The sequence below is a fragment of the Bombyx mandarina genome, chromosome 23 (genome assembly GCF_030267445.1).
Source record: "Bombyx mandarina strain Sakado chromosome 23, ASM3026744v2".
Classification (NCBI taxonomy): Eukaryota; Metazoa; Arthropoda; class Insecta; order Lepidoptera; family Bombycidae; genus Bombyx; species Bombyx mandarina.
The window spans coordinates 3,865,267-3,876,440 of record NC_143229.1 but is presented as its reverse complement, the minus strand read 5'-3'; the positions used below and the strand labels follow the sequence as shown (position 1 = coordinate 3,876,440).

At 33.3% G+C, this 11,174-nt stretch overlaps 1 protein-coding gene and 1 long non-coding RNA gene across 2 annotated transcripts; both read right to left on the bottom strand.

Annotated features, from left to right (window-relative positions):
* Positions 1–1,578: 1,578 nt before the first annotated feature.
* On the bottom strand, positions 1,579–6,258 carry Smyd5 (SET and MYND domain containing, class 5). Its single transcript, XM_028185137.2, has 7 exons — positions 6,104–6,258; positions 5,904–6,031; positions 5,345–5,581; positions 4,517–4,754; positions 4,087–4,264; positions 3,269–3,483; positions 1,579–2,268 (listed from the first exon to the last, which is right to left on the bottom strand). The coding sequence occupies exons 1-7, from the start codon at positions 6,140–6,142 to the stop codon at positions 2,149–2,151; spliced, it is 1,155 nt and encodes a 384-aa protein (XP_028040938.2). The 5' UTR covers positions 6,143–6,258; the 3' UTR covers positions 1,579–2,148.
* Positions 6,259–6,843: 585 nt separating this feature from the next.
* LOC149500122 (uncharacterized) lies at positions 6,844–7,888 on the bottom strand. The gene is made up of 2 exons (XR_016325239.1): positions 7,738–7,888; positions 6,844–7,582 (listed from the first exon to the last, which is right to left on the bottom strand). It is a non-coding gene; the product is annotated as an uncharacterized LOC149500122 (long non-coding RNA).
* Between the last annotated feature and the right edge of the window lie 3,286 nt (positions 7,889–11,174).

Here is an 11,174-nt window from a genome sequence, read left to right as displayed (position 1 = left end):
TACAATAAATATTCATATTATTTTTCATATACAAATTGACTTATTTGTCGCATTTCGTAATGAAATGAAATTTTATTTCATTTACTAATAACATTGAAATATATATACGTGTCTACTGAATTAACTACGTATTAACATGATTAATCAATATAATTATATATAAGTTATACAGTTTAGGCCAATTTAATAAAATTCGATTTATATTTGTATCATCAGTTTCTTATAGAATAATAACACTAAATCTACAGATATCTAGAATAATAACTAAAAAAAGGAATAACCTGAACATTTTATCTACATATAAGACCAACAGGTGTACTTATAACTAATTTTAAGGAGTTGTAATTTTACTATACAGAAATTGTACCATTAATCAAAGACATATTATTATGTATATCGTTCGTGTTCTTGGCATACATAAAACCTACATTCAAGAATAAACTAGAGTTCTTACAAACGACTATAAAAAGGATTCGTTATTTATTTGAAAATAAAGCTTTTAAAATATTTTTATTCAAGTTTAAAATCATTTTAAGAACACATACATTCACTACGCGCCGAATAACGTGACCAGTCTGAACATAGCATTCGATAACCGCATGTAAAAATTCGTAGACAAAAAAAACCATCTATAGTCGGAGAGCCCCCATCAGGAATGGAGTTTAGTAATAAAGGTATCCTTATTCAGTTTCAATAACATGTTTAGTTAGTATATAAATTACTCATAAATATCTAATTATTTACAATGAATTGCTTAATATAATTACTTATTTGTTTATAAACATAAGCATTAGTAGTCGTCGTGGCCTAACGGATAAGACGTCCGGTGCATTCGTGTTGAGCGATGCACCGGTGTTCGAATCCCGCAGGCGGGTACCAATTTTTCAAATGAAATACGTACTCAACAAATGTTCACGATTGACTTCCACGGTGAAGGAATAACATCGTGTAATAAAAATGAAACCCGCAAAATTATAATTTGCGTAATTACTGGTGGTAGGACCTCTTGTGAGTCCGCGCGGGTGGGTACCACCACCCTGCCTATTTCTGCCGTGAAGCAGTAATGCGTTTCGGTTTGAAGGGTGGGGCAGCCGTCGTTACTATACTTGAGACCTTAGAACTTGTATCTCAAGGTGGGTGGCGCATTTACGTTGTGGATGTCTATGGGCTCCAGTAACCACTTAACATCAGGTGGGCTGTGAGCTCGTCCACCCATCTAAGCAATAAAAAAAAAAAAAAAAAAAAAAAAAAAAAAAAAAAAAAAAAAAAAAAAAAAAAAAAAAAAAAAGCAATTAAGCATTGTATAAAAAAGTACTTTTTAAAAATTAGGAGTATAAATTAGGCAGTTTCGACACACTCAAATCTCGACACTAGCACGCATGCACACACGCATATGTAATAGAAAGAGAAAGAGATAGAGAAAAGGGGGGTGGTCAATGACCTCTTATTAATAATTTAATTACCTTTTCATTCTTAATATTAATGGTATTATTCACTTGTAGCACTATTCTTATATTTCTAGATCCAATAGATCCCCTAAATCGGGTTCCATGAGCCATTTAAATACATCATGCTATATTTTATTATTTGATTGACCGTTATTATCCTTAGGTAGTTTTTTGGCAATTTTTTATATAGAAAAAGTATTTAAATCACTTTATTGCTAGGTGCTGAGGTCTTCCAATCAAATAAATACCATATTTTGAAAGACATTGATTTGTTCATTCATTGCATTGAGTTTTATTAAATTCTTAATATGCCGGCTGATGGAAAGGAAGGGCTCTTTATAGCAACTTCCTGGGACCGGACCCTTAAATATTTTAACGAAAAAGAAAACAAACTAATATGATGTTACGCTTATATACTTGAAATGTGGGTTTTCTTGTATGGATTGTGGACGGCTCAGATGTGGCTTTATAAACCAAACTCCGTAATAATAATAATAATAATAATGAAGCCCTATAATGTTTTCACTAAATTATAACATACATTAGCAACTATAAAACACTAAATATTTCACTTTACAATTGGTACTACAGAGAAGTTCACACAACTAATTAACTATATTGTCTGTTCACTTTTTCATGGCCAAAGACCAGAGTTTATTGCTCAAATGCCTAACAAACAAAAGGCGAGCAAATTAGAACATCAGTCATCCGCGTCTATTTCGTCTTCGCTCATATCCTCTTCGCTGGTGCAGTCTGGCTGAGATGCTTCAGTTGTGCAACGATCACACCAGCATACGAACAGATAATTTTGAGCTAGTTCCTAATGAAGAAAAAATATTATATCATTTGCTTAAATGGGTGGACGAGCTCACAGCCCACCTGGTGTTAAGTGGTTACTGGATCCCATAGACATCTACAATGTAAATACGCCACCCACCTTGAGATAGAAGTTCTAAGGTCTTAGTATAGTTACAACGGCTGCCCCACCCTTCAAACCGAAACGCATTACTGTTTCACGGCAGAAATAGGCAGGGTGGTGGTACCTATCCGTGCGGACTCCCAAGAGGTCCTACCACCAGTAATTACGCAAATTATAATTTTGCAGGTTTAATTTTTATTACACAATGTTATTCCTTCACCGTGGAAGTCCATCGTGAACATTTGTGAAGTGCGTATTTCATTGGAAAAATTGGTACATCGGCGGGATTCGAACACCGTTGCATCGCTAGATACGAATGCACCGGACGTCTTATCCTTTAGGCCACGACTTCAAAAATTATTAGTAAATATCATGCAGGTATTATTAACATCACACCTTCAACAACATTGTCCATCTTAAAATGTGAAGTCAAAGTCTAAATTACATTGAAAAATCAGCTATCCTCCAAATCATGTTTTATAACCATTTTATGTACAAACTCACCTACTAGGATTCATTTTATGCTCATATTTAAAAATGCAAATTAACAATTATTCATCGAAAAATTAACAACATTCCCTAATACATGTAAATGTATAACTTTATCAAGTTTGATTTAATTATAAAAACTATATTTAAGTATTTGGAAAAAAATTATACTAACCCAAGAATTAATCAAAATTGTAATCATATAACTTTCGAGTACAATAAGCAACATATCTATTAAGCCCATTGGGCTTTATGGTTTTAGTACAAACCAAGTTCATTAATATGCTCGGAATATCTTACATGATATATCTCTGTGGCTACTAATGTAAAATCAAATCCTATCCTGATTTGCCAATACAACAGGCTGCCAGACCTACTTTACTACCAAATTACAACAATACCTTTTGCTTACCTTTTGCCTAGAATGACGCGATCTTCTCAGAGCACATTCATCTAAATAACTTATACATATCTCTTCTCCGGGCATTATTGGCTTTACAGCTTTTAATTGAATTCTATGATTGCCATACGGAAATGAGGACTCAGCATTTGGAGCACAACTGTGATTACAAGCACTTTGTAACTGATATAGGCCTGATCCTTCTGTGTTTAGGAAAGTTCCGGATTCTGCAACAAATATACATTACATTGATTTAATGGTACCAATGAGATAAAATTCTGTATTATAGTGAAATAAATTTAGCCTGCACTCAATAAAATATTTAAATATAAAAAAATACTATGAAGCAATTAAACTAACTGTATTTATGAACATTAAAGATATTTATCAAAACAAGCTAAATGTAACTTATCCCAAATAACCATTTATTTTTATATTTTGTGTCTATTTATTTGTTAATGTTTTTTAAGGATCACAAAATTAACTAGACAGATTTTTTTGAAGCTGGATTGTTGAGTTTCAATTCATGCCGAAATGGTGACTCACTAAAGGTAAGAAATAGTTTTTTTTTAATATCTACCCACCAATACAAGTCTAACCCATAGTCAATATAAGACGAAATAATGATAATGATGATGAAATGTTTCAGAATATTCCAAAAATTTGTATTTTTTTTTTCTATATTTTTTACTAATTTAAATGAGCATACAATTAGCCATCACTGACAGATATTTATAGGCTTTGGTGAACAATTAATGCAAGTTGAATCACAAGCTCCACATTTAGTACAATAAAATACTAGTCAAAATTGTATTTTAAATGTTACTTACCATCCTGAACATACTCATAAAGTTTGTCTATAAACAAGTCCAACTGCTGCCTTTCATCATCTGACATGGTGAGCTCTAGTACGGCATTTACCCACATTGATAGAGGACTTGTACCTATACCTTGGCCATTTGTACCTATCAGCGCCATTAGAGAGCAAAAACCTTCTGGTGAGAGGAACTGAAAAAGAAGAAATTGGTTTCAAAATTTCAATGGTAACTTTCACTCTTTGCATTAAAATATAAATTAACTAAAAACAAAAATAGTTGAATGACTCTATCTCCATATCAAAATTACTATGTGGAATTCAAGACCAAATATTTTTAAATTATTGGATAGACGGGTGAGAAATTCTTTGGTCATTTTTAAGAGACCCAATGGAACAAATATGTTAACTTGATGATAAACTTTGTAGTTTATAAAATCTAATACCTCCTGAATGTATTCACCATTAATAACATTACTGGTAAGTTCTCGCAATGTTTCCAATTGACTAGTGAACTGTTCTCCGAGTAGCTTGTGTACTAATTCTGCATCTTCATTGACTGTTCTATGGCAGAACTGTTTGAATTTCAATGCTGCTGCTTGGGGATCTGAGCTCTGCTGTATAAATGCCAGTATTCTTACAAGCAGCATTATATTTGTTGTTTCAGGAGGGTAATGCATCTGTCTGAAAATATTTTCATAGCAGTATTTTCATTACTTTTGGTAAGTCATAAACATGTTTAAAACTATATTATAGTTTCTCTCGTTTCAAATACTTTGCAGTTACAAGTCACAGATGACTAAGATGTTCTTAGTTGACTTCTGAATAATGTGCCGATGAAAGAATATTATGATAATAAAAAAATGTGACATTTACTATAATAGTTTTAATTGTATTTTGTCCTGAAAACCTATGACTTAGAATTCATGTCTCAATATGGGTGGCTACATTTATAATGTTAATGTCTAGTCTTCAGTGATTAGCATTCAAATGTAATGAACTAATTAACACTTCTTTACACTAAAGATAGTTAAATTTTAGTATCATTGTGTAGGGTAGGTATCATCAGCCTGCTTTTCTTTTAAGTAGGTGACATTCCAATTTGGAAGGTAAACAACCTCAATTGGCAATACAACCTTGTGTGTAAAAGTGGAATGTATCTTTCATTTTGTGACATCTATCACCTCCATTAACGCCAGGTAGCATTTTGAATACAAGCTATGAGCCAAGATTTCCAATTAAAAATTAATTGTATATTCTTTAAGTTTACTCACTTCCAGGCTTCTAGGAGAATCATAATAGGATGCTGAGCATCTGCTGTATCATGACACAGAATTCTATGGTAGGTGTCATAGGCTCGTTGTCTACAAGCATCCGAACAATACAAAACTTCACATTGGCTGCAACCTGTCAAGTTCTCTAAATTTGTCTCGTAACAGTCTGAATGTGGTAAAACTATATCTGGTTTGCATGATAAACGTCTCACATTCTGTTCTGGGGTTTCTAGCGGCCTGTAAAAGTAGAAATCAATCATTACCAATCAAAATATTTTTTGGACTTAGTCCTTTATCCCTAATCTTTACTAATTGTCATATAAACTAGTATTTACCAAATATTGAATAAATACCGATTTAATTATAATATATCTATGAATTAAACATAACACTAATAAATACTTTAACAATATAAGCTTTAACATTTGCAGAATTACTGGAATTTTTTTATGGACAAAGGTTGATTTATAAAGGTGGGTGGTTTTAAATACTGTACTTATCCAAGTACATTGTATGTAAAAGGTCCTTCTTCGTGTATGCTTCGTACCTACTACCTTACCTCATACAATTATCACAAGCAAGATATCTATACGCCGCATTCCAAGCGAATTGACAAGAAACCAAGGGATCCTCTTCAAGAATTACATCTCCTTGATTAAACTGTTTTGTAGCAAATAATCCTTTGCCCTGTTAAAATTTGAGCCGCTTAATAACAAACACAAAGTATAATTTTTCGACCCAAATAAAAGCGAATTTTACCTTTTTGGTATTATAATTTCTTACTTCAAATCCATCCATATTTAAAAATGTATAGTAATTCAATATCGAAATATTATGAGTATAAATGTAAAATTTATTTATTTCGATGATGCCTTGCCTTTATTTGAGGTTAGATACTTTTTTTATGGGATTTAATGACCTGGTCTCTAAGACCTTTAAGTCATGAGATAAAACACAGATAGATAAAACATTTAAAAACAGGAAGTTAATGCAGAAGGTGGGTTAAATTATTTACAGTTTCCACTGACTTTTTGGCGGGAATGCGAGGAGTGAAATTGTGTAATTTGTTTTATTTTGTCTGTGTTTATTTTGCTTCTTCAGGTTTAAAGGAGAAACCCCATTTTGGGCCTAAGCGTTACACGAATGGGATATGTACCAAAAAATTCGTCTATTTTGCTTGATTAACCTATTAAAATCTTAGCTTCATTGACAATGGCCAAGTGTAGAAAATAAGTTGAATTCAATTTTTTGTTTTAAACAATCTTTGTAAACATCTGCAACACTTATTTCAATATACGTAACTAGCTCCACAAACGTGCGGATTAGAATTAGAACATCCATAAAATAGGATCGATTTAGTGGAAATCAAGTGTAAAAAATAATTAATACTCTTTTGCTTTAGGATAAATGACTGTTTTTATAGGTATTTTAATCAATGTAAATAGAGTATGGCCATCGAATCGTGACACAACTACTTAAAATGGCGGCAATTCAAAATATCTACAACTGACAACATTAAATATAGCATGAAAGGGTAGTTTTGCATTTTTATATTAATGTGACTATGCCATAGAAAAACACAAATGTATCAAATCGTGTTATGTTATCTTTAATGTTGCCAACTGAAGATATTTTGGATTTTGCCGTAAAGCAGTAATGCGTTTCAGTTTGAAGGGCGGGGCAGCCGTTGTAACTATACTGAGACCTTAGAACTTATATCTCAAGGTGGGTGGCGCATTTACGTCGTAGATGTCTATGAGCTCCAGTAACCACTTAACATCAGGTGGGCTGTGAGCTCGTCGATGGGTATCTAAGCAATAAAAAATAAAAATAAAAAAGGCATGAACTAAAATGAAATGAAATGTGATGAGATAATATGGGAGCACGTAATGATTTATATTTTATATAAAAAAGCTATCATATAAATATAGTTTTTCATATAAAAAAGTTTTCATTAAAATTAAAATAAGACTGACCTAAAGGTCTTAGTTACCAGGTCATAAAATCCCTTAAAAAAATCATTTCGTGCGCAGCGCGTTTCGCATTACGTTGTTTTTAATTTTTGGCTTTCGTTCGTTTTCGTAAACAACCTAACGCGCGATTTCTCGTAACAGGTTCCATTTTTATTTTAAAGCAACCTGTTGCTGCAACAGGTTTCGTAAAAAATTACTCATCTTTAGTAGGAAATAGCCTCAAAAATATCGTTTTTATTAAAATATCTCGAACAATAAACATAACCTTTAAAAGAGGCTTGTGGAGAGTATTAAGCGATAGGCAGCGGCTTGGCTCTGCCCTTGGCATTGCTGAAGTCCATGGGCGACGGTAACCACTCACCATCAGGTGGGCCGTATGCTCATCTGCCTACAAGGGCAATAAAAAAAAAAAAAAAAAACCTAAAATGTAAACATTGTCTGATTTTACCAATTTGGCCATTGCTGGGAGACCTGAAAATTGGGCTCATGAAACCTTCTTAGGTATTGTAACTTATGCCCAAATTCTAGCACTGTAACGCCAGGCCCAAGTTTGTATGGATTTCGGGTTTGTCCTTTGCAATAACGGTGGTTTATTAAATTTGCTATATGTGAAAGTGCACAAATGTGGAAAAATGAAACAAAGCCGCTGAACGTAACTTCTCGGTATCCTCCAAAAGGCCCAATGAAAAAGTCTCAGTAAATGACCAACATTTTACTGAGATTATATTTCATCCCATATTATCTCACCTCATTTCATTTCATGCCATGTTTCATATTAATCAACTTCATTTAATTTCAAAACATCAATTTTCATTTAAAAAACTTTTCATTAAAATTAAAATAAGACTTCACCTAAAAGTCTTAATTACCAGGTCATGAAATCCCTTTTAAAAAAAAGCAGTTCCACTTTCCAATAGGACAAGCAAAGGTTATAGACCAGGGGTGGGCAAAAGCCGGCCCGCGGGCCGGATCCGGCCCTTTTGCTAATTTTATCCGGCTCGTTGAAAAATTCCGCACATCAATTTTTTTAAACTCTTTTATGAGATTTTGTTGACATCAGCATTATTAGTGTGCGTACTGTATATATAATAGTCATAATAAAATGGGCGGTCGGCTAACTACACTAGTGTGGACGATGTCGTGAGCTTGAAACAATCCTCGTGTGTTTCACACGGGTCGCTCGCGACGATCGCTCTCAGGGCGGTTTTTTCGTCAAACACAAAGGAGATCGCGCTAGGTTCGAAATGCCTGTGAGTACGGCATATGCTGCACTCCTCTCACTTTTCGAGGGACGACAGGTCGCACCACGTGTATTGTTAATTTTGATTTAGTACTGATCGCATACTCTTTTTTGTTCGAGTCTAATATTAGTTTGCAAATATAAAATTGAAAAAGTGGACTTTTTGTAAGTAAAATTTTAAAACATTGGTTTTATTTTATTGTATTAATTAAATTATAGGTTTGTAGACCTTTGTAAAATGAGTCAATCTAAAAAAAGAAAAGTTGATTTGGAATGCAGAAACTTCAATGAAGCTTGGACGGTAAAATATCTTTTTACAAACATAAATAAGAAAGCAATTTGTTTAGTTTGTCAGGAAACAATTGCTGTTTTTAAAGAATACAATTTAAACAGGCACTTTACAACAAAACATCCAAAATATGCATCACATTCATTAAAAGAACTTCAAACTGTAGCAGAAAACTTAGCAAAAAACTTGAATAAGCAACAAAATATATTTACCAAACAACGTAATATAGAGAAATCTACAACAAAAGCAAGTTATGTTGTCGCACACAAAATTGCTAAGTTATGTAAGCCGTTTTCTGAAGCAGAATTTGTTAAACAATAATGTCAGATGAACATTCGAGATTTCACGTTTCGCATTAACTTTAAATATTTATTTTACCGTTTGATGTTTTTCTTTTCTTTTTTGAATTCTATTTACTATTATATTTACGAAATGCAATATAAATGTTAAATTGTAATAACTATGTGTCAATATAAAATAATTTGTATCATTAAGACATAAATAAGTAACAAAATAAAATGTTTCATTGACTGGTTTATCTAATAGGCATTTATTTATAAAAATATTTCTTTAAAAATTACGTGACATATTTTATTCAAATTGAAATGATACTTAGTGTTTTTGTCAAAAAAAAATTGGCAGGGAAAAAACTCCATCCAAAACATCCGCTTGTGCAAAGCATATGCGGTATAGTCCTCCGGCCCGGGAGACATTTTGAAAATTTCATTTTGGCCCGCGCTTTAAAGTATTTGCCCACCCCTGTTATAGACGATAGAGCCTAATCCGTTAATTTAACAAAAATTATACAGTGAAAAATGTTAAGGATGAAATGAGGCGAAGTTCGAGACAGTAATCAAATGAAACAAACTAAATGAAACGAGATGGGATAAAGATAATAGAATAATTGCTTAAAACAAATTTAACCACAATTTAAACATAATAATAATTTAAAACAAGTTGATATATTGGGATACATTACCTTTAGTTAAACAAATGTATACGAGAGGCAATCCGATTAGATAAGCCCAACTTCGAGAGGTCAGCAGGTGTATACAACTCGGCTGGGTAGGGTTTTTTTATTTTATTGTTTAGATGGGTGGAGGAGCTCACAGCCCACCTGTTGTTAAGTGGTTACTGGAGCCCATAGACATCTACGACGTAAATGCGCCACCCACATTGAGAAATAAGTTCTAAGGTCTCAGTATAGTTACAACGGCTACCCCACCCTTCAAACCGAAACGCATTACTGCTTCACGGCAGAAATAGGCAGGGCGGTGGTACCTACCCGTGTGGACTCACAAGAGGTCCTACCACCAGTGATTACGCAAATTATAATTTTGCGGGTTTGATTTTTATTGCACGATGTTATTCCTTCACCGTGGAAGTCAATCGTGAACATTTGTTGAGTACGTATTTCATTAGAAAAATTGGTACCCGCCTGCGGGATTCGAACACCGGTGCATCACTACATACGAATGCACCGGACGTCTTATCCTTTAGGCCACGTCGACTTCAAACGACGACGACGGGTTCAGTAAATTAAAAAATGTGTTCTCCACACACACATGCCACAGGATTAACCAGTTGAACTGAGAGTGGGCAGCCCACATAGCGTAAAGATCGGACTTCATAAAGAGCAGAAAGAATTGCAAAGTAAAATCGTAATATAATTAATTTACCTAAATCAAAAAATTTTAACATTCTACAAAATAAAAGGAATCTCTAAATTTAATTACATCAAAGTTACTATATAACACGCCTTTATTAGCTTTGGTTTGCTCTATGTATAACTATATACTAATTATCAATGTAGTTATAATAGCGGTAGGCAGCAGCTTGGCTCTGCCCCTGGCATTGCTGAAGTCCATGGGCGACGGTAACCACTCACCATCAGATGGGCCGTATGCTCTTCTGCCTACAAGGGCAATAAAAAAAAATTATAATAAATATGTGATTTAATCAAATTTTATTGAAGACTAGCTGACCCGGCAGACTTCGTAGTGCCAGAATCGATGAATAAAATACCTAAACTTTTGTCTATAATAAAGTTAAAACAAACAAAAGGAATCCGTCCGATGGAAGGGACATCAAAGGAAAAACAAAATTGTTATTTTTATTTAATTCCGAGCATTTTCATATTTATTTTAAAACTTTTAAACCTCTGGACTTCCACAAATCATTCAAGATCAAAATTAGCCAAATCGGTTCAGCCGTTCTCGAGTTTTAACGAGACGAATAGCAATTCATTTTTATTTAAAGAGAAGAAGAAAAAGAAGAAGAAAACATCTGTTAGATAAAAAAATTCTTCATACAATCAACAACCGATGA

Bases quoted from the DNA above. Each gene is read 5' to 3' on its own strand.
- Smyd5 (XM_028185137.2), bottom strand. From the start codon at position 6,142: ATGGATGGATTTGAAGTAAGAAATTATAATACCAAAAAG. The intron at 4,755-5,344 runs GTGAGTAAACTT...AAATATTTTCAG, and splicing joins ATTCTCCTAGAAGCCTGGAA to ACAGATGCATTACCCTCCTG. The intron at 4,265-4,516 runs GTATTAGATTTT...CTTCTTTTTCAG, and splicing joins ATGGTGAATACATTCAGGAG to TTCCTCTCACCAGAAGGTTT.